Source organism: Myxine glutinosa, chromosome 4, assembly GCF_964187855.1.
Source record: "Myxine glutinosa chromosome 4, kmMyxGlut1.1, whole genome shotgun sequence".
In the NCBI taxonomy this organism is placed as follows: domain Eukaryota; kingdom Metazoa; phylum Chordata; class Myxini; order Myxiniformes; family Myxinidae; genus Myxine; species Myxine glutinosa.
Window position 1 is genome coordinate 209722662 of NC_136264.1, and position 23934 is coordinate 209746595.

Here is a 23934-nt window from a genome sequence, read left to right on the forward strand (position 1 = left end):
GAGGTGTACACGGTGGCGGCCAATTATGGCGGTGTTTTTGACCTGGTTTCCTGTCAATTTAATACGAAGTCCTTGTCAGGGAAAGGGGATTATTTAATGTTGCGCTAAGGACCTAACTAATGTTTATGTGGTTTGCAGTGCCATAAGGGACAAAGGTTTGATTACTAGGTGATACTCACAGGGGCGTTACCTTTAATCCCTCACTATTTAACACTCGAATCTCCAGGTAGATCCACACTCATACATCTTACCCCGACAACCGCCTGAACATCAATAACTTATTACATGTAGAGTCCCTGTCACGACAGCCGAATACCTACCTATTCAGATCTACCTAGCTCTAGATATTGCTCTACCAAATTCATAACAATATTGATGAATGCTGGGACAGCCTGGAGGTGCACATAGTCTCCTTTGAGGTGTCTCGTCTGGGTTCAAATATCGACGCAGTGAGCTCTCTCTCATCCTGGTGTTTCACACAGAGCAGGAGTGTGTGTGTGCGTGCGTGTGTGTGTGTTGAGTTACTTTTAGGAAGGAGAGGCCAACAAGGAACAAGCAGCATACCCTTGAGCAAGCGAAGAATGTGATTTAAGGGAATTACGAGGTGAAGGGCAATTGCAGTAAATAAAGTGATGGTGACGTAAATTCCACTGTTCCCTCTGCCATCAAAGGTGGACGGAGGTTATACGTTTTCAATCCTGTCTGTCTGTTTGTCTGTCTCATAAAGATCTCAAAAAGAATCTCAAAATCTCAAAAAGCTTTGGACAGATTTGGACGAAATTTTGTGAACATCCACTGTTGAGTTCCTTTTATTATTGCTATTTCCATTCAGAATCGACATAGATCGTGATCGTTCTCCAACCCCTTCATCCATCCTAAATCCTATGACGTTACATGGCCGACCCAACCAGTTGTTACCGCAGAGGCCATGGGAAGTGCAGAGTACAAGTCAGTTTCAGACCCTATATACAGTTACTTTTCAGAATTTTCTCACCAACTTTGGTAGAATATTAAGAATATTAACATGCCCTTTCATTTTATGATGAATTATTTTTCCATGTGAGTGGTCCTTACGGTAACTACCAGAACCACTTCCTGTATGCGTGTAACTAACTACCTTCTTCCTTAAAATCTTACTTGATATTCATTTCAAGAAAACCACATTTCCAAGCTGGCCTCCAAAGCCAGTCGCCGACTGGGCATCCTCCGTCGTGCGAAGTCCTTCCTTGGCACACCTGACCTCCTCACCACATACAAGGCTTTCATCCGCAGCTCAATGGAATACTGCTCTCCCCTCTGGGCTGGTGCTCCTGCCTCACACCTAGCTCGTCTTCACGCTGTTGAAACCAAAGCGTTCAGAATCAATGGAATCTCCTGCGATGAAGCTACCTCCGAGGGCCTTTCACTCACTCACCGCAGGCAGGTTGGTGGTCTTTCTGTCTTCTACCGACTCCTCTCCGGCCTTGCCCCCCCATCTCTCTCTGGGCTCTGTCCCCCAAATATTCCTGCAGGTCGCACAAGATCTGCCTGCAACCCTCTTATGGTTAAACTGCCAAAGTCTAGGCTCTCTGCTCACCTTCACTCTTTCATTCCCCTTTTTCCCCGCCTGTGGAACAAACTCCCCCACTCCCTTCAATCCCACTCCTCCCTCCAGGTTTTTAAAACGGCTGTTCACCACCATCTCTTATCTTACCCAATCCAAAACCTTGATCTTTTCTACCCCCGCTAATTCACCCCAGATGCGCCTCTTTCAATCCCCAACTTCTCTCCTGAAATTCCTAATAGTGTTCATTTGCTTTACACCATGTACCCCTCCCTCCTCCCCAGCCCTCCCCCTTCCACAGATCTATCGACGTCCTTGTTCTCTACTGTTATTGTGTTTATGTGTTTCCCTCTCTCTCCCCCTCTTGTCTCCCGCTGCCTTCACTGCATATTTTATGTGTCTGTGCATGTTTTCATGTTCAATGTATTCGCTCTTACACGAGCCTCGATTCTGTATACAAAAAAAAAGAAGAAGATTTCTGAGGCCTTACGCATGCTGGAGAAATGATTTGATTTCTTGTAGGAATTGCAGGCCCTTCCATATGCAGGACACGTCTGTTGCGGACGTCCTTTCCATCACAATGCGGACAAATTTTAATGTCTCGCCCTTTAAACTTCCCATAACTTAATTTCCCCTTGAATTTCCATTTGGGTGCATGAAATTTCCTCATGGCCTGTGAACGTTTTTCATTTGTCGAGCTGTTGTCCCAGCGGCGCTCCAGATGTCAATTTGTACGCTACGGAGTTGACCTTCGCTCTCATGAAGCAACTTCTTTATGCTTCCTTTGACTCCCATCGCAGACTATTCTGTCTTTCACTATATTTCGTCTTTAAGATTTTGGAGGCCACCGAGCACCGACACATGAGCCTCCACGTACGGTCTTATGATGCAGTTGATTTTGTGTCGTTGGACACACATATGTCTGTCAGCAATCACTTTGTTTCTCGGTTGCAGTGATCTTCCATTGACCTGAACACAATGTCCATGTTCCGATGGGCATCCGGTTGCAGTTGTAAACATCAATTGTGCCGTGCGTCCGATGCTCGCAATAAATGTCGCCACGCTGTGGCTGTTGGGCCGAACTCGGAGGTTCTTTACGATTTCATAACTATCCCATAACTGTCTCCAGTGCTTTCAATTAGATGCTTGATGACTGTTCGAGGCTCCGTTCGCGTTGTGTGGAGTTTGCCTTGAATATGGAATATACAATCGACCGTTGAGCTTTGGCTATTATATTTGCATCTGACCACATTTGCATCTGCCAGTCTTGCAACTTCCTTGTTTTACATTAATAGCGGTTGCAGCAATATTGATTCATGATATTGGGAGCTATAGGCCTGGTGTTGGCTTAGCGGTTATTGTGCCGGCTTGGGATCCTCGGGTCCTGGGTTCGAATCCCGGTCGATCGCTGAATTAACGCCAGGGGGGTTGACTCAGCTTGTCATCGTTCCGAGGCCGGCAAATTGAGTACCAGTTCACTGTTAATTCCCTGTGTTAGGGTTAGGGTTAGAGTTAGCAGGGTTGGGGGCGAGTTTTTAGGGTTGTTGGGGTTAGGGTTTGGGTTAGCAGGGTTGGAGGGTGAGTTTTGGGGTTAGGGTTGTTAGGGTTTAGGGTTTGGGTTAGCAGGGTTGGGGGTGAGTTTTGGGGTTAGGGTTGTTGGGGTTAGGTTCGAGTTAGCAGGGTTGGGGGCGAGTTTTTAGGGTTAGGGTTAGGCTTGTTGGGGTTAGGGTTTGGATTTGGATTAGGGTTAGGGTTAGAGTTAGCAGGGTCGGGGGCGAGTTTTTAGGGTTGTTGGGGTTTGGGTTGTTGGGGTTTGGGTTGTTGGGGTTAGGGCTAGGGTTGTTGGGGTTAGGGTTTGGTTTAGAGTTAGCAGGGTTGGGGGCGAGTTTTTAGGGTTGTTGGAGTTCGGGTTGTTAGGGATAGGGCTAGGGTGACCTACCCAACGTAAAAGGCGACTAACAGGGTTGGCGGCAGGAAGGGCATTCGGCCATAAAACATTGCTTCAAAAAGGGGACCACGGTTCCCGAAAAAGGCCAACCCCCACCTTGCGGGGAAAAATGGCCTCTAAAGGTGGTCCTTATTGGGAGCTATGCTTGTTGATTAATGATTGAGTAAACAGTAATTTGTTGCTATTGTTATTAATACCATTGGTGGCGATGCTCTCAAATAGTTTTCACAAATGTAATTCTTCTGCCATTTCCTTGCAGTCTGTTCACAATTTGCTCGAGGTGTCTTCGCGATCTTCGGCTTCTACGACAAGAAGTCGGTGAACACGCTCACGTCATTCTGCGGCGCTCTCCATGTCTCCTTCGTCACACCAAGCTTCCCAGCCGAGGGCCACACACCTTTCGTCATCCAACTCCGACCATCCATCACAGAACCTCTTCTTGACCTCATTTGCCATTACGGCTGGAAGCGCTTCGTCTATCTCTACGACACAGATAGGGGTGAGTTTTCAGACTGACGATGCAATGCCAATATGATGAACACTCATGGAATCAATGACAACTAGAAAGACACTCGGTGGAGCGCGTACCTCCGCCAGGATGTACAGTTCACGGTTTGTATCCACTGATAGGCCGGATCTGGATTCAAACCTGAACCAAAATCCAATCGGCTTTTTCTTGTCACCTCCCCAAGTCATCCACCAAGTTTTGTCATAATTTGTCCTCAACTTTTTGAAATATTCTGCTCCATATCGTTTTTGGCCCTATCTCTTCATGGTGAAGAATCAATTAAAGAATTCGCAGATCCGGATCCGGATCTTCACCAAAAACAAATCGTTTCGTCCTTGTCACATACCCAACCTGTTGACAAAATTTCGTCCAAATCTGTCCATAGCCTTTTGAGATTTTTTCAGATCTTTTTGAGACAGACAAACGACAGACAGGAAAAACGTATAACCTCCGTCCACCTTTGATGGCAGAGGGAACAGTGGAATTTACATCACCATCACTTTATTTACTGCAATTGCCCTTCACCTTGTAATTCCCTTAAATCACATTCTTCGCTTGCTCAAGGGTATGCTGCTTGTTCCTTCTCTGCTTAAGTTGTTGGCCTCTCCTTCCTAATTTCATCAACTTCAAATGCCGAGCAGACACATCCATTTAACCATTTAAGTTGCCTCAATTCAGGTTTCAAATGGATATTCCGCTGTTCTCACCCGAACACATCCTTTATTGTGCCCCGTCGCACCGTGGAGCGAAAGGGGGACTATGGTTTTCCCCTCCGTCCGTGTGTGCGTCCGTCCGTCCGTGCGTGCGTCCATCCGTCCGTGCGTGCGTCCGTCCGTGCAGACGTGCGTGCGTGCGTAAGCAAAGGACCGAATTCTAATTTGGTGTGTGGGTGCAACCCACGTCAAAATCCAAGATGGCCGCCGCCATGTATGTCTGAAACTTGAGCGGAATATCTTGAAAAATAAGCGAAGTACCAACTTCTAATCTTGTGCGTGGGTGTATCTTGGCATAAGGAAGAACGCTCTTGAAAATTGGGTCGCCACGTCAAAATCCAAGATGGCCACCACCATATATATGTCTGAACCTTGTGAGCGAAATATCTTGAAAAATAAACGAACTACTAACTTCTAATCTTGTGTGTGGGTGTATCTCGGCACAAAGAAGAAAGCCATTGAAAATTGGGTCGCCACGTCAAAATCCAAGATGGCCGCCTTGCGTCTTCCACTTTGTCAACTCGCATCACTTCACCGACGGGGGACCTCGACGTAACGCTTGTTTCTCTCTTGCGTTGCTCTTTCAGTCTGCTTTACCTGAGCAGAGAAATTTCCAAACCACCCGAATGTATTGAAAGTTCAATCCTCACTGCAAAACATGCCCAGTGAGATGGCGGACATGTCCTCGTTTCTGCTCCTCGGCATTTCAATCCCTCCTGGCTAAAGCCTCGACTAATCCATCTCCCAAAATCCTTCAACACTCCTGGTTACACTCAACACTTTGAACATTAATATTCTGGTTGTGAATCGATCTCAATGCAAAGCCATGAAATGCCTCTTTGGGTGCTGACAATATTGTTTGTGAATTTACTTTGCAGCTGCCAGCTCTCAGAAAGGCCTAATCGGTCTCTGTCTCATTCTATCCTACCTACCAGCCATTTCACTTTGTCATGGCTCATTCCATGCAATCCGTGTTCTTTATAATCGTTCTCTGCATTGTCTGCTCAATCCCATACATTTGTCCTGAAATCCATGGTGCCACTAATGAAGCGACTTTTCTGTATTTGAAGAGAGCAGCGTGTCCCAAGTCACCAAGTGAATGGAGAGATATCCCCAAACTGAGTGCTTTTTGTAAAGAAGTGCATTTTGTTTTAGTGCCCACTATTCAAATGGAGCTATCTTGGGAAAAAATCGAAGTTGGAATTCTCAGCACATCTGCAGCGGTTGTACTGAATCCATCAAACTGATAATACATGAGCGCTTGCACTCGCTTGGTAGAGGTGGGACACCACAAACGACCAACGGGAGTAAACATTTGTCATGCCATGACAGCTTTCTGATCGACCCACTTTCAGGATGGCTGCTGATAGAAATTCATACTCTATTTTTTATCAAATACGCAGACTTACTATGTCAGCCATTTTAATGGAGCTAACATTTATCTTTCATGACGTTTCATGAGCAAGATACTCGTGATAGTCCAAGAGATACTAACTCTATATTTGTGTGTGTGTGTGTGTGTGTGTGTGTGTGTGTGTGTGTGTGTGTGTGTGTGTGTGTGTGTGTGTGTGTGTGTGTGTGTGTGTGTGTGTGTGTGTGTGTGTGTGTCTGTGTCCTTGGTTGCTATCTCCATATATGGGTTTCAGAAGGTGGAACAGAGCCTTCCCAGGTCTCATAGTATCCACCTCCATAAGTATGTGTATATAGGTGTGTATGTGTTGCTCACATGTAGCATGTGTGTTGCGCATGTTGTGTGTTGCATGCATGTTGTGTATGTGCTGCATGCATGTTGTGTGTGTGTGTGCTGCATGCATGTTGTGTGTTGTGTGCATATTGTGCATTTTGTGTCTGTGTTGTGCATGTTGCATGCAAAGTAGTGTGACACGCGTGTTGTGTTTGATGTGTATGTGGTTTGTGTAGATTGTGCATGATACATTGCTTTGTGTGTTTTGCATCTGTGTTCTGCATGTTGCATGCATGTTGTGCATGTTGTGTGTGTGTTGTGTGTGTTGCACGAGTGTTGTGTGTTGTGTGCATGTCATGCATTTTGCATCTGTGTTGTGTGTGTCGTACTTGCTGCATACATGTTGCATGTGTGCTGTGTGCGTATTGCATGTGTGATGTGTGTTGTTGTGTGCGGGTTATACGCGTTGCATGTGTGTTGTGCCTGTCATGCGGCATGTGTTGCATGTGTTGTGCTGTAATTTACCTTTTTGGGTTATTATCTCGATTGTGTCAATACTTTTGAGTTGGTATGAGCGATATAATAATTGTGGAGGTGACACGAGGCCGTCGTTAACCTTGACATCATTATGCCATTATTATCAGGACAGATCCCATTATTCAAAGGTAAATGCACATCCAACAAAGTATCGGGACCAGAGTGAGGTTTTTTTGTCCAAGGAACAGTCACTTTGCATGACCATAAGGTAATGAATTACAATGAGCTCGGTGATGCAGAGCAACCGACAGTGTGCTCAAGGCTTGTGATGAGATTGGATCAGACAGAAAGAGCAGGGATGAACGAGCAAGCTGTTGGAAGAGTAGGGGAGGGAGAGTTTTTTATGTGGAGGAGATGGTATGTGAGGGAGGGGGGGGGGAGGAGGGTGATTAAGGGAATAATGTGGTTCAAGATGTAAAGACACGTTTGCATTGAATTTCAGGAGAATTTATTCTGACATCGCTACTTGGAAATTCATGAGTGGGATAAAACAAAATAACCTCAGTCTACAAGTTATATTGGATTTTCAACTTGCACATTTGTATTAAAAAGCCTATCTCAGTTATTCAGTTATTTTAGCTATCAGATCATTTTAAATTACTTTGTTAAAGTATCAGCGCCATCACTAACAGAGGTGTGTAGCAATGATTAAAATAGGTCTCAGGCCATTGTGCCCGTTGGAGTAACTCCTACCGTCCTGATCCCAACTTGCTCAAATCGTTATCTCTCCAAACCAGCGTGACACAATTTTATATGTGTAGATGTATACAGTCACGTGAAAAAGTAAGTACACCCCATGTAAAGTTTTGACTTTTTCAACATATTTCAACATACAGCTATTTGATCTTCATTTCAACAATATTGATAGATAAAGGTGATATAATATAACAAATATCATGAAACATTTACATTTTGTAGTCCATTGTATAATTTAAATAAACATAAATGCAAATTTCGTATGTGGAAAAAGTAAGTACACCCTTGGCTCTAATAGGTGGTATTGCCCCCTTTGGCAGAAACAACCTCAAGTAGGCGTTTCTTATAACTGTCTAGCAGTCTCTGACAGATCTCTGACATATATATATATATCTATATATATAAAGCAGTAAGTATGTTTGTTTGTTTGTTTGTCCTCTTATAACTCGAGAACTACTCATCGCAGAGCAAAACCAAAGGCATATTCGGAATCAGTACGTCTCAGAGCAACTACAGCACACCTTAAAATTAAAAAAAAAAACTTCGCGTTTTAAAATTATGACGTCATCAGCGTATTTCGGAACGTTAATTTTTAAACTTCATTATTCGGAATCAGTACGTCCCAGAGAAACTTCGTAACGTTAATTTTTCAACTTCATCCGATTGACATGGGACCAACGGCATGTGACAGAGAGTGAAACATTTATTTGACGACAATGACTTCCGACTTCCGGGTTCGGAATGCGGGACCAATGCCATTTGACAGGGAATAAAAAATAAATGCGACATTCAATTGACGACAATGACTTCCGACTTGACTCCCCCCTCCCCCTCCCCTCCCCCCTCCCCTCCCCCTCCCCCTCCCCCTCCCCCCTCCCACCCTCCCATCCCTCCCCCCCTCTTTCCCCTCTCCCCCCCCTCCCCCTCTTCTCCCCTCCCACCCTCCCATCCCTCCCCCCCTCTTTCCCCTTTCCCCCCCCTCCCCCTCTTCTCCCCTCCCCCTCCCCCTCTTCTCCCCTCCCCTCCCCCCCGTTCCCCTCCCCTCCCCTCCCCTCCCCCCCATTCCCCTCCCCTCCCCCCCCCCCATTCCCCTCCCCTCCCCACCCCCCTCCCGGCAATGCCGGGTACTTCTGGTAGTATATATATATATATATATATATATATATACAGACTTGGCATTTAATATGGAATTTTTTTTTGTGGGGGTGAACTTACTTTCCAAGATGACTTAGAACCAAAAGTTCATTGGAATTATGTTGAAATTATTCTAGATTTTGTTAATGTGACCTTTAAAAGAAACAAAAACCACATTTGACATTTCAAAGCAAATAAATTGATCCTTCAAAGTGATGTAAACTGATATCGAACTCAATTCACGGACAGTACTGCGTTAAACTTCTGTGCGTTTCCAGAAGTATCTCTTTATTTTGCACATTAGCCAAAAAATTTTTTTAACAAAAACAAAAGTTAAATTACGACTGGGATTACGGACAGTAAAATTACAGTTCAGTACTTCGTGTAACCCCCATGAGCATTCAGGAGAGCACGTACACGTTGAGGCATGCTGTTCACGAGATTTGCCAAGTTTGGACAGGAATCGCTTGCCATGCAGTTACAATAGTCTGCTGCAATTCACGCACAGAGGTGGGCTGCTGGTCCAAGTTGTCGATTTGACACGTTAATTCTGCCCACAAGTGCTCTATCGGATTCATATCCGGGGACATGGCAGGCCACCCCATATGCTCTACACCATGGTCAGCAAGAAAGTGTTGGATCATGCGAGCACGATGAGGCCGTGCATTGTCATCTTGGAAGACAAAGTTTCCTCGAAAGCCTGCACGAACAAATGGAAGCAATGTTTCTTCCAGAATGGCCCTGTGCTTGAACTGGTTCAGGTTTCCATTCAGAACAACCAGGTCAGTTTTGCCCCCTGCATGAAAAGCAGCCCAAACGGTCACCCCACCACCTCCAGCTTGGACTCTTGGCACTATACAATCTTCGTTGTAGGCTTCATGCACTTGTCTGCGCACTCGGACATGGCCATATTGACGATAGACCAGAAATCTAGACTCGTCACTGAAGATCACGTGATTCCAGTGTCCTGGCTGCCATTGACTGTGCTCTCTGGCCCACTGCAATAGGCGCTGGCAGTGTTGTCTGGTCAGACGTGGCTTTCTCAGGGGACGCCTGGCACGATAGCCTGCTTGAACCAGTCGTTGGTTGACTAGCCTTCTGGATACAGGCACATTTGTCAGTTGCTGCCACTCAGCCCTAAGCCGATTAGCTGACTTGGTACGGCCATTGCGGACTAACCGGTGCAGCTGGCGATCATCCCTCCTTGTGGTTCTGCAGGGACGTCCTGACCTCGGTATTGGAGTAGGGACACCCCTCTGAGCATTTCGTTTCAGGATCTTTGACACCTGACCTTGAGTGATGCCATATTGCCGAGCAATAGCACGTTGTTTCATGCTGGAATTTCGTAAAGCCACCACTAAATGACAAACAGCATTGTCGAGTTGACGGACCATCTCCACGGGAAGCGGCAATAACTTTTGTAGACGTGCAGCAGTTGTTTTCCACGAATACAGAACGAACAACCCTTATATACCCGATTGTGAAGCCAACCGTCAAATGTACCTGTCCGTACATTTTGTTATGCCACCTGTGATATAATCCTGTTATTGACTTCTTGCTGCGACAGACAATCAGTGACATGGTTCTTTTAACAAATAAATCACCAAAGTGTAAAAGAAACTCACCAGATTGATATACTGAGTTAAGAAAGTAAACCCAAGTCAAGAAAAAAAAAAGATTCCATATTAAATGCCAAGTCTGTGTATATATATATATGTATATATATCGTTGCGGACACGGGGGACGGCACTCCCGTTAGCAAGGGGGGGTTAATCCCCTTGTCCTGTTAAGCTGGCCGTCCGACCGTTCCTGGGTGTACCGCGCTCCTTCCGGTCGGAAGCAGGGCGATACTCCGCCCAAGCCACGGACAAGATGGTAATTGCCGAACGGTTTAGCAATCCGAGGCTCGAGCCGTTAGCGGCAGACTAAACCCGATTATAAAGCGGTTGACCAAATCGTGCCACGTATATTCAAATGAAAGAAGGGACGAAAACGATCGAATGAGAAAGAAACCAAAGGTAAGAAGGAACACGGGTTTATTACTATCTATAAGAGGAAAACAAAAGGGCGAGAATATACAGAAGGAGAAGAAGCAGCCACAGAGCAAACCTTAAAACAGTCTTATATTTACCAGACTACAAACAGGACAGACACCAGACTTACACGACAAAGGGAATTGCATGCAGGAATGGCTGGAAGAGGGTTCGGAGGAAAAGCACAGCGAGGAGGTCCGCTTCAAATCCATGCTCCGGGCTGGAAAACGAGCAGCCGGCGGCGGCCCCACATATACGGTTTCAGCGGCGAAAACCCAGCAGGCAGCGCGGTTTATGTTGTCGCTGTCTTGGCGACCCGAGCGCACCGACCTTTGCACCCCAACGATGCTCGTGCTCCAAAAAGCTGCTCGGTGCTCCTCTCTCCCTCCTCTCTCGGTTCTTCCTCCTCGGTCCTCTACGTAAGCAGTCCATCCTCTTTCTTTTATCGGGCATCGCCGAATCAAGCCGTCGTTCCTCTGGCTACGCCCATATTGGAGCTCACCGCAGCCCTGGTTGGCTGGTTAGGGCTTACCGGCCACGCCCCTGACGGGTTGATGACAGGGCCACGCCTCTTCCTCGGCGTTCCGCCCCCTTTTTCCTGTCCTTGGCCTCGTGCGTAATGGAGTTCTGGCTTGATGGTAAAATAACCCTTACTGCCATTGAGGATAGAAAACCATTTGTACTGGTGTTATTTTTATTTTATTTTTTTGTTGTATACTGAATCGAGGCTCGTGAAAGAGCTAACATTTACTTCACAAACAAATCAACCAGACAAACAAAATATATAAAAAGAGGGAGCGGAAGACAATATGGGGAGAGAAGGGGAAGCACACAAACACAACATTTGAGAGCAGGGAGATGTGTGGGAGGGAGAGAGGGCTTGGGGGGAAGAGGCGTGGGAGGGGGGGGGGGGGAGAAGTATAAAACACAAGGACACCAAGAACTTCCAGGACAGAAGTTGGTATTTCAAAAAAGTGGAATTGGGGTGAAATTAGCGGGGGTAGAAAAGATCAAGGTTTTGGATGGGGGAAGATAAGAGATGGTGGTGAACAGCTGTTTTAAAGACCTGGAGGGTGGAGTGGGATTGAAGAGAGTGAGGGAGTTTGTTCCAGAGGCAGGAGAAAAGAGGAATGAAGGAGTGAAGGTGAGCAGAGAGTCTTGATTTTGGCAGTTTAACCATAAGAGGGTTGCAGGCAGATCTTGTGCGACCTGTAGGAATATTTGCGGTACAGAGCCCAGAGAGAGCTGGGGGGGCAAGGCCAGAGAGGAGTCGGTAGAAGACGGAAAGACCACCAACCTGCCTGCGTGAGTGAGTGAGAGGCCCTTGGAGTTAGCTTCATCGTGGGAGATTCCAATGATTCTGAATGCTTTGGTTTCAACAGCGTGAAGACGAGCTAGGTGTGAGGCAGGAGCACCAGCCCAGAGGGGAGAGCAGTATTCCATTGAGCTGCGGATGAAAGCCTTGCATGTGGTGAGGAGCTCATGTGTGCCAAGGAAGGACTTCGCACGACGGAGGATGCCCAGTCGGCGACTGGCTTTGGAGGACAGATTTGAAATGTGGTTTTCCCAGGAAAGATCATGGCAGATAGTGAGAGCCAAAAGCTTGAGTGACAGAACTTCTTGGAGAGGATTATTCAGAAAGTGGATGGGAGGGTTGTCCAGTCGGTCTTTTCGGAGAGACATCGTAAGAGTGTGAGATTTGTTAGGATTGAAAGACATGTTCCACTTGTTTGCCCAGTCTGTGATTTTGTCCAGGTCTGCAGAGAGTGAGGAGGCTGCAGACTGCCGATCTGAGGGATGAAGAATGGAACGACAGACAGTAGAGTCATCAGTAAAGAGATAGAGAGGATTTTCAAGAGAGTCAGAGAGATCATTGATGAAGACCAGAAAAAGCACAGGGCCCAGAACACTGCCTTGGGGAACACCAGCCTGAACAGGAAGAGGAGATGAGAGAAACCCATTCAGGGCCACATGTTGAATATGACTAGAGAGGAAGTCCGCCAGCCATGCGTGGAGATTTCCATGGATGCCAAAAGAGGAGAGTTTGGTGAGCAGAGCGGGGTGCCAGACCGTATCAAAGGCACGTGATATGTCAAGGGAGACAGCTCTAATTTCCTGTTTGGCATTGAGGACCTCCATCCATTGTTGAGAAAGCAGAAGCAGCATGTCCAGAGTAGAGTGACCAGGTCTGAAACCAAATTGATGATCAGAGATCAAGCCATTGGAGAAGAGGAAAGATTTTATATCTGAAGCAATGATGGATTCCATGACTTTGCTGATAATTGGGAGAAGGCTGATTGGTCTGTAGTTGCTGGGATCTGTTTTTGCACCTTTTTTGTGCAAAGCGGTGATGTTGGCAGATTTCCAAGCAGATGGCAGATGACCTTGAGCAAAAGAGAGGGCGAAGAGAACAGAGAGAGGGAGTGAAAGAGCGGAAGAACAGGATTTTAGGACCCGTGGGCTGATGCCGTCAGGTCCAGTTGCAGAATCAGAGTCGAGGGTTGACAGAAACTTTTCCACCTTGTCAGGAGGAAAGGACACAGAGTCCAGGAGCAGCCTGGTGTGACTGGGTATGGTGGGTACAGAGAGGGATGGGTTTGGGACACAATATTTAGAGGCAAACACAGAGTTGAGGCATTCAGCTTTTTCACGTGCGGAGTCAGCCGTGTGGCCGTTTGAGGTGAGGGAGGGGATGGAGGGGGAACAAAAACCAGAAACAGATTTGACGAGACGCCACCAGGATTTGGAAGAGGGAGACAGATAAGAGAGTTCGGTCCTGAGAACGGAGAGATATTGTTTCCTGGCTCTCCTGAGGGTGGACACACACTTGTTTCGGGCTTTGTGAAAGGAAATGAGATTTCCTTCCGTTGGATTTGCTTTCCAGGAGACGAAAGCAAGTTGTTTCTGGGCAATAGCCTCACCACAAGATTCCGTGAACCATGGACGGGAGGTTCCGTGAACCATGGACGGGAGGAAGGGTATGACAACTGAAGACGAGATGGGATAAATCTGTGCATGAGAGAAAGCAATTTACTTTGGAAGAATTCCCAGGATGAGTTGATGTCAGAGGCGGTAGAGATGGGAGACCAGTCCAGATTATTGATGGCGCTTGAAGACCGTGCCAGTTGGCCTGAGTGAAATGCCAGACTCGTCGATGCTGAGGAGGCTCTCTGAGAATGGTCAGAGATGTCCACTTTAACAAGCACATGATCAGATGAGCCGATTGGAGCAGAAGAAGAGCAGCAGACATTTTCAGGGAAGTTAGTCATAACCACGTCCAGAAGAGAAGATGCTCCGTTGACTGAGATCCGGGTCGGGAAATTGACAGATTGTGTCAGTCCCAGTGAGTCACAGAAGTCCTTTGCTGAAGAGCCATGGCTGGTGAGAGAGGTACCCACACCCAGCCAACTGGCATGGTGACAATTGAAATCACCACATATGAGGAAGAGAGAGTTGGGATGGGTAGATGGAAGTTGGTCCATATTATCAGACAGCGAGATGTAGATGGAGTCATCACTGTTTGGTGGATGGTACAACACACATATGAACAAAAGGTGGGAGCGAAGGGGAAGCCGTAGCCAAAGGTATTCCTGGGGGTGAGGTGGAGAGAGGGCAGTGCAGGGCAAGTGAGGAAGATAGTTTTTTTTATAAAGATAGCAACCCCACCTCCAGGACGAAGCTCAGGTCTATCATACCGGAGGAGGGAGTAACCTGGGAGAGATACCAAGGAATCAGAGACATCATGAAGGAGGAAAGTTTCTGTTAAGCAGATCACGTCTGGTTTGTCAGAAGCAACCTGTTTGGAGAGATCAGTCAAGTTTGAGCGAAGGCCCCGGATGTTTGAGGTCCATACTGTTAAAGAAGAGGAAGGGGGAGCATCGGATACAGAACAGGGGGGAGGGGGGGTGGTAGGGTAAGATGTGGAAGAGGAGGAAGAGGTAGGGAGAGCTGTTGAAGGTGTGTCAGAGATTTCAGAATAGCTTGGAGAAAGGGAAGAATGGGGTGGACAAAAGGTTTGATGGTGATTGGGTGAGGCGCATTGAGGTGTTATTTGAGGAAGGGGGAAGAGTGAGGCAGAAGGTTGAGGGAGATGAAGGTGAAAGTTAGAAGGGGGAAGAAGCGGGGAGGATGCTTTGAGGAGGAGGGGTGAGAGGGGAGTCTAGGAGGGGAGGAGTGAGGGACAGTCTCGGAGGGGAGGGGTGTGGGGAGAGTTTATGAGGGAAGGGGCAAGGGGCGAGATTTGAAAGGGATGGGTGATGGGGAAGATTTGGAGGGGAGGGGCAAGGGGGAAGATTTGAAAGAGATGGGTGATGGGGATGATTTGGAGGGGAGGGGCAAGGGGGTCGATTTAGAGGGGAGGGGTGATTGGGAAGTTTTGGAGGGGAGGGGTGATGGGGAAGTTTTGGAGGGAAGGGGTGATGGGGAAGTTTTGAAGGGAAGGGGTGATGGGGAAGATTTGGAGGGGAGGGGTGAGATTGGATTTTGAAAAGTGTACGATTAATGGGAAACGAACATTTATTGCAAAATAAGTTTATTGAGACCATCGAGTCAAAAATACGTTTGAGGACGGTGAAGGATGGGTGGAGTGCTGGAGAGTTTAGGGAATGTATGAAAGAGGAACTGTAAGAGATGGAATTTTTTTTTGGAATGAATAGATTTGGTGAGCAAGTCGAAAGCATCCTTTTATAGAAGAAGAAGAAAAAGGTGTTTCAGTATACGACAGAATACAGTTCTTCAGGGGACAGTTTAAACATTTTTTAACAACGTGATCACGAACAACGTGGTCGAAGAACGAACGAACAAATAAGAACGAACAAACGGATAAGAACAGAGAGGGAATATTTTATTTTTTTTTTTAGTTGAGGTTTTAAAACAAGGAAGTATGGGGTGAAAAGACCGTGAAAAACAGAGACCGAAAGTAATTGCAGTGCAATCGAAGAACCGCTGAGACAAAAACAAAGCCTCAAGCCAAGGTCGGACACGGTAGCCTACTACACTAGGCCTCAGAATACGCGACACGAACTAATCGACGATTCTGTACACAGGTATGAAAAACCAACACCGAGAATCCTATTAAAGACACACGAATAGTTACACACACCGAAAGAAAGATACAGTTTCCAAGTTGAAGAGCTTGGGGCCTATTCTTATTTCATTAATGCAACGTAGATTCAACTATTGGAAACACAGCCTTACCTGAAACACATATTACTGAAATAACTATAGAGACCTATGGTGGCCTACGTGTTGTGATGTGGACTAACTCGGGGACGACCTTTGACCTTTACAAGAAATGGAGGTATTTACACAGATAATTATTTACAAAGGGTATATTTACAACAATTTACTAAGTGCAGAGTTCTCAAAACCCCAACAATATACATACATACATGTACGTATGCTATGTTTCTATGTATGTATGTATCTATGGTGACCGGTCAGCTCTTGCTTATTTGCTCAAATTTGGGGAGTATAATAGAATTTGGGATTAGGTGACCATTTAAGAATTCTTGGGGTCCAGATAGTGCATGCGGAGGTTTACAAATGTCGTTATTCATGAAATTTAGGGTTATTTGCATTTTTGTTGCACACGTGGTGTATATATTCACAGTCATTGGTTTGTACATGTACCGGATGTTAAAAAAAAAACGTTTTCCGTCAAAAAGAAAACCCCAACCTATTCTGTCAATTCTGCGGAGATATCATTACCTTTCCAACGATTTACTTTACTCAGGAGGCTTATCAGCCTTAACGGTTTGTGACTATTATGATAAATATTAAAATCATACCAAAAAAAAAAAACGAATCAAAATTCACTTGCCAACCAATTATCTTACAAATGGAATCTGGGAATCCATTACTAACGCTAATGTGTGCACACCTTCCAGAAGTAAAAACATTTTTTTAACCATAACCACAAGTTATTCCGTTCAATGAATAATTTCGTTTTCATACATATGTCAACAAGGAAACTTCATTCTATTGGAAACTAATGAATTCTCCAACAAACGGAATGAAATTCTCGATATACTAGGAGTGACAACTTACAATTACAAGCTATTTTATATCCTGAGAGAGCGGCGCACCAAACAGGTGAGCAGTGTGTGTGTGTGTGTGTGTGTGTGTGTGTGTGTGTGTGTGTGTGTGTGTGTGTGTGTGTGTGTGTGTGTGTGTGTGTCTATTTTTCTATCTGTGTGCGTCTGTCTATCTGAGCGCACCGTAGGGGACATCCACATCAATAGATCCAACCACTTTGATCAGCTCCCCGGTGTAAGTGCACAGAACAGCCACGGATTTGTGCACCACTGGAACTTTCGACCAAAGGTCTTTGAAAGACTTGGCACTCATCACCGAAATGGAAGCTCCGGTATTAATTTGCATTTTAACAATTTTGCCATCTATGACAAAATCTGCTTCCAGGGTGCAGGTGCAGGTCAGGTCAGGTCAGGTATGGGGGCATGTGCCGGAGAAGCGCATCGCCGCATCCACTTTATGAAGGTAATCCAGGAGCCTCCGTCTGGCCATCCCCAGGCTGATGCCTGGTCCATCCCAATCTCCTTGAGATGCCGATCAACCTGCTGCAACCACAAGGCACGCAGTCGTCCCGTTGGCCTCCTCCACTCACGAGGCTCCCTTGCTGAGAGTATCTAGTGAGCTGGATCAGCGTCCGGAAAATGAGCCACATGTTCATACAGCTGAAGCTGATGCTCATGGACCATACAGGTAACAAATCTCATCTGAGTCTCTCTCAGCAACCACTCGTTGGACACAAAGTCCGACCATGGATAGCCAAGGATTCTCTGAAGAGACTTGGTTCCAAAGGAGTTAAGTCTCATTCTCTGGCCCTTGGTAAGGGTCAAAGTCTCACATCTGTAGAGCAAGATTGGAAGCACCAAGGACTTAGAGACTCTGACTTTCGTCCTTTGCATAGATACCAACAGCGCAACACCCCATAATCCAGTGAATCCATGACTCTCCAGGCCCGACCCAGACGTCTATCAACCTCTGGCTCGCAACATGCGGAGACATGAATAACACTGCCAAGGTAAGTGAATCTCTTCGTGACCTCAACATCTTTGCTACAAACAGGCACAGACAAGACCGCAGCATCCAAGATGTCATTGAAAGCCTGGATCTTGGTTTTGACCCAAGAAATCCATAATCCCAGTGGCTCCACCTCCTCATTCAGTGTCTAGAGGGCCCCCATTAAGAATATCCAGCCTCTTGGCAAAGATTGACTTCATCATCTGTGAAATGAATGTCAGAGATCTTGACATTCCCAAACGATGCACCACAGCCTGATATCTCCGACATCTTCCCCAGAATCCAGTCCATACAAGCGCTGAAGAGTGTGGGAGCCCGTACACACCCCTCCCGAACTCCAGTAACAACTGGAAATAAGTCAGAGAGGGAGCCACCACACCTCACAGCACTCTCAGTATCAGAGTATAGTTCAGAGATCAGATTGATCAGCGTTGGTGACACCCCACGAAGACCAAGAATCCTCCAGAGGGCATCCCGATTCACAGAATCGAACACTTTGCGGAGATCAACATAGGCTGCAAGCAGCCCCTGACGAAACTCTCGCTTGCATTCAGTGAGGACCCAAAGCGCAAGGATACGGTCAATGGTTGACCTCTTTGGTGTAAAGCCCGAATGCTCTGGTCGCTGGTGCTCGAGCAGATGGCGGTGAACCCTCTCAAGTATGATCCAAGCAAAGACCTTGCCCGGCACCGAGAGTAGCGTCACCCCTCGGTAGTTGTTGTTGTTGCAGTCCTGTTGGTCACCCTTCCCTTTACAGAAGGGGACAACAAGGCCCCGCTTCTAGTCAGTTGGGATGATGCCTGTGCTCCAAACAGAGCACAGAACTGCATGCAATGACTCAAGTACAGCATTTCTGACAGGCACAGACAGGCACATGACTCAAGTACAAGTACAAGTACTGCATGCAAACAGAGCACTTTCTGACCCAGCTATGTTCCCTCTCCCCCTCAATCCTCCTCCTTGGTGATTTCAATATCCACATGGACTCCACTGACTCCACGCTAACCACTGACTTCACTGATTTACTCACCTGCTTTAACCTCACTCAACATGTCAACTTTCCTACCCATAACCGTGGTCACATTTTGGACCTTGTCTGCTCTACTGGACTAATTTTGCACCATCTCTCTGGCTCCGACCTCACTCTCTCTGACCACCTAGCCATCACTCTGACCATCAACATCCCCACCCCAGCACCAAGGCATTATCGCACTATCAACTTCCGTAAGCTAAACGCTCTTTCACCTGCCTCATTCTCATCGACCCTCTCTGAAAAAATGTCCACTTCTCCCTTCGTTGACCTCCACACCCCTTCTGACCTCATTGACTACTACAACCACACTCTCTCCTCCTGCCTTGACCAACTTGCGCCTATAAAAACCAAAACAGTTTCTTTCACCCATTCTGCTCCCTGGTTTACCCCTGAACTCCGCCTGATGAAAACTCGTGCTCGCCAACTTGAAAGACTCCGCAATAAAACAGGTCTCACAGTTCACTCCCAGGCCTACAAGGACCACATACAACACTATAAAGATGCCCTCTCCCGCGCCCGCTCCGCCTACTACTCTCAAATTATCCACTCTGGCTCCGGAAACCCAAAAGCACTCTTCTCTACAATAAACAAACTCCTCAGCCCCCTGAACACCACCACCCAGTCATTCACAATAGACAACTGCATCTCCTTCCTTTCATTCTTCCAACGCAAAATTGAAAACATCTACAACAGCTTGACCACCGCCGCACCCGCTCCCCCTCAAACCACCTGCCCCCCCTTATCCTGCCATCCCCTGTCTCAATTCTCCCCAGTCTCCCCTACTGACCTCTCTGAACTCCTCATCGGAATGAAAACTGCCACCTGCACTCTTGACCCCATCCCCTCCAGCTTTGTCAAGGCCTCCCTTCCTGCTCTCTCTCCACTTATCATTGCAACAATAAACTCCTCCCTGTCTACAGGCATCGTCCCACCATCCCTCAAAATTGCTGCTGTTACCCCCATTCTGAAAAAACCTGGACTAAACCCTGACACCCTAAATAACTTCAGACCCATCTCCAACCTACCCTTTCTGTCAAAGGTTTTGGAACGCGCTGTAGCCACTCAACTCAAACATCACCTCTCTGCCAATAACCTGTATGAAACATTCCAATCCGGATTCCGCTCCAACCACAGTACTGAAACTGCTCTCCTCAAAATCACCAACGACCTTCTCCTCTCCTCTGACGCTGGCAACCTCAACATTCTCATCCTCCTCGACCTCAGCGCCGCCTTTGACACCATCGATCACACCATCCTCCTCACCCGACTTGAAACCACCTTTAACATTACCGGCACTGCCCTCTCTTGGATTAAATCATACCTCTCTGACAGACGTCAGTTCATCTCCATCAATAACTGCAAATCCCCCACTGCTCCCCTCCCGCAAGGTGTCCCCCAAGGTTCAGTTCTTGGCCCCCTCCTCTTCATCCTTTACCTGTCCCCCCTCGGTCACTTAATCCGCCGTCATGGTCTCCAATTCCACTGCTTCGCCGATGACATCCAGCTTTTCATCTCCACCAAGTCCATCTCCACCGCCACCCACTCTATCCTGACAAACTGCATCACTGAAATAAAATCCTGGCTTCAAATCAACTTCCTCAAACTTAACTGTGATAAATCTGAAATAATCATCATTGGCCCAAAAACGCTCACCAAGTCCACCCATAACTTTGCCCTCAACATCGACGGTTTCCCAGTATCCACCTCCCCTCACATCCGGAATCTTGGCATCATCTTTGACCAAACCCTCTCCTTCGACAAATACACTAAACAGATCACAAAGACAGCCTTCTTTCACCTGAAAAACATCGCCCGTCTCCGTCCATCCCTCTCCTCCGCGGCTGCAGAAACCCTCATCCATGCCTTCATCACTTCCCGTCTGGACTACTGCAATAGCCTCCTTTATGGTTCACCCTCAACAATCACCAATAAACTCCAATACATTCAGAACTCCGCTGCCCGTCTACTCACCCATTCCCGGACCCGTGACCACATCACCCCCGTCCTTTACAAGCTTCACTGGCTCCCCATCTCCCAGAGAATCCAGTACAAAATCCTCCTCTTGACCTACAAAGCCCTCCATAACCTGGCCCCATCCTACCTGGCTGACCTCCTCTCCAGACACACTCCCACCCGCAACCTCCGCTCTGCTGGTACCAACCTCCTGACCCCCCCCCCCCATCCGGACCAAATTTAGATCCTGGGGGGACAGGGCCTTCTCCATCGCTGCTCCCACCCTCTGGAACTCGCTACCTCACACCATCAGAGACTCCTCCTCACTCACCTCATTCAAAACATCACTCAAGACCCACCTGTTCAACACTGCATTCAACATTTAACCCACAGCATCTAACCCCTGACTATCTCCTCTCCTTCTCCCTCCTTTGTGCTTTGAATATTTCCCTATTGATTCTTCTTTTTTTGCAATTGTCTTTATGTTTTGCTATGCATTATGTTTTGCACTCTGTCAAAGCGTCTTTGGGCTTCCTGAAAAGCGCTATATAAAATAAATGCATTATTATTATTATTATTATTATTATTTCCACCAGCCTTGAGAAGCTCAACATGGATGCCACAAATCCCAGGAGCTTTTCCGCCTTTCAGCCGGTTCACCGCCACCTGTGTTTCCACAACGAAGGTGGTTCACAGTTAATTGGGGGGTTGCTCCCAAATGCTTTTGGGATAGCAACACCCCTGACATCCAACTCAACAGCCGTTGGGTCAGCCTGGTACAGCCGCTCAAAGTAACTGGCCTAGCGGGCCTTCACTTCAGACTCCTCTGTCAAGAGGCCACCACCCTCTGATCTAACCGCAGTACACCTAGGGACAGGCTTCGGGGAATGCAATGCACGGTTTCCACTGCAAGCAGGACGAGAATCACATGTCCACAAGTGATGCGCTACCCTTTCACAGATTCCTGGCACAGAGGCCTCCATGTCCGCCCTCAGCGAGTGTACAGTTTTACGCATCAGCTCCCGCAACAGTTCAGCTCTGCCATCAAGCCTGGCCCTGCGACTCTGGTCGATGGTATTAAGCATCTCCTGAGAGACAAAGCTCTTCTTTGCCTGACGGTGGGTTCCAAGACAGCCACCAGCAACATCAAGGATGGTGGTCTTGAAGGCACTCAAAAACTCCTCAGGATCCCCCAAAGCATCCAGACCCCCCAAAACCCCACTCGACCTGCTCGCAAACTCCTCAGCTACCCTCTCCTCCTTGAGCTTGCCCACATCCAGCCTAGGCTGGAATGGTAGCATTCTCTTGGATTTGAGCTGCGACTTCAGAGTTGCTCCAATAAGCCTGTGGTCAGTGTTGAGGAACTGAGCACTCTGGTAAACCCTGCAGTTTCGGAGCATCTGCCATCGACTATCAATAAGCACATGGTCAATGTCCTTCGCCACACCACCAGCATTGGAATACCAAGTACAGTGCTGAGGCTGTGGGCACTGAAACCATGAGCCAGCCACCCTAAGTCCATGACTTCTTGCAAAGCCGAGGAACTTAGTGCTATTCTGGTTCACAGTCCCAGATCCATGGGGACCAACACATGCCTCATAACCATCCCTGTCAGTGCCAGTCGATGTATTAATATCCCCCAAGACTAGAAGAGTATCTCTCCTGGGGCACTGATCAACCACAGACTCGAGCATGGCGTAGAATGCCTCCTTCACAGTGAGATAACGTTTCTCAGTCTGAGCATATACAGAGACCAGGGAAATGACACCCAAAGGGTGACGAATCCTCAGTCTCATAATACGCACGTTGACCGGTGTTACCTTGACTATCATGGGAGTCAGTTTATTGGACACAGCTATAGCAACTCCCTGAGCATGGTAACTGTCAAAGCGACCAGACCAGTAGTAGGTGTAACCACCCACCATGATCTCACCACTAACCGGCCTCCGAACCTCAGAAAGTGCTGCAACACCGACAATCAAACGCTGGAGCTCAGATGATAGCAGAGACAGGTGATCATCCTCTCTTAGAGTAAGAACGTTCCAGGCACCTGCCCGAAGGGACCGCCTCAGGTTAACCCAAGGAGACCGTCGGCGGGTGGACGATGCCTCAGCAACACCCCGACACACACCTCCACAACCAAACCCAGGAAAGTTACCCTGTGCTTTTCCTCCTTTTATCAAAGAGTGGGGGTCCCGAAGGCTTTGTCCCAATTCCGTCATCCGGTGAGCTACCCCGCGAAGGGGAGCTGCACAGGAGGTTCTCCCACGGAGTGGGTTTTTTTTAGTTGTGTTATTTGTGTGTGTTGCGGAATGACATGGTTTTATGGTGGTCAGAGTGCAAATCCTGCCACCAACCTCCTAGAGAGAGGTAACCCGACTGCAGGAGGCTGTCCGCAGACACAGTTGGGCACCGGATATGGATGGCATTTGGCTCACAGGGAGCTCCTCCGCCCTTTGACAGGAATTGTGTTAGCCCTGCTAGGTGTCCATATCCAAACACCCCCTGGGCCTGGGGGCGACTAGATCAGGCAGAAAAAATAAGCTTTTTCCTGCCCCCAAGAAAATGTGTGACTACTCTTATTCTGGCTAAGACTCGGCAACGGTTGCTAGAGCGAGATGTGCATGGAAGAAGTTTCGGGAACTGAGTGGCGTGCTGATGAGGAGGGGAGTGTTGTTGAAGCTGAAGGGAAGGTGTATGCTGCATGTGTGAGAAGTGTTATGATTTATGGGAGCGAGACATGGGTCATGAATGTAGAGCAGCAACGAAGGCTGGAAAGGGTGGAAATGCGAATGGTTCGGTGGATGTGCGGAGTATCGTTGAGAGAGAGGAAGACAAATGATGAATTGCGAAAGATGATGGGAATAGAGCCTGTGATTGATGCTGTGAAGAGGAACAGGTTGAGATGGTTTGGTCATGTGTTGAGGAAGGATGAAAGTGACTGGTTGAGAAGACTGATGAAAATGAATGTAGAAGGAAGTAGAGGACGGGGAAGACCGAGAAAGACTTGGCTAAAGATGGTGGAAGAAGAAATGCGGGCAAGGGGGTTAACAAGGAGAGATGCAGAAAATAGGGCAAAATGAAGAAGATTGTCATGGGGACCGCAAG

At 47.3% G+C, this 23934-nt stretch overlaps 1 protein-coding gene across 1 annotated transcript in view; it reads left to right on the forward strand.

Moving 5' to 3' along the window:
• The window catches only part of LOC137425674 (glutamate receptor 2-like), a 501515-nt gene that overhangs the window by 202727 nt on the left and 274854 nt on the right, over positions 1-23934 (forward strand). Inside the window, exon 3 of the mRNA XM_068114326.2 lies at positions 3751-3990. Coding sequence (XP_067970427.1) covers positions 3751-3990 — 240 coding nt within the window. The remainder of the gene's footprint in view (positions 1-3750; positions 3991-23934) is intronic.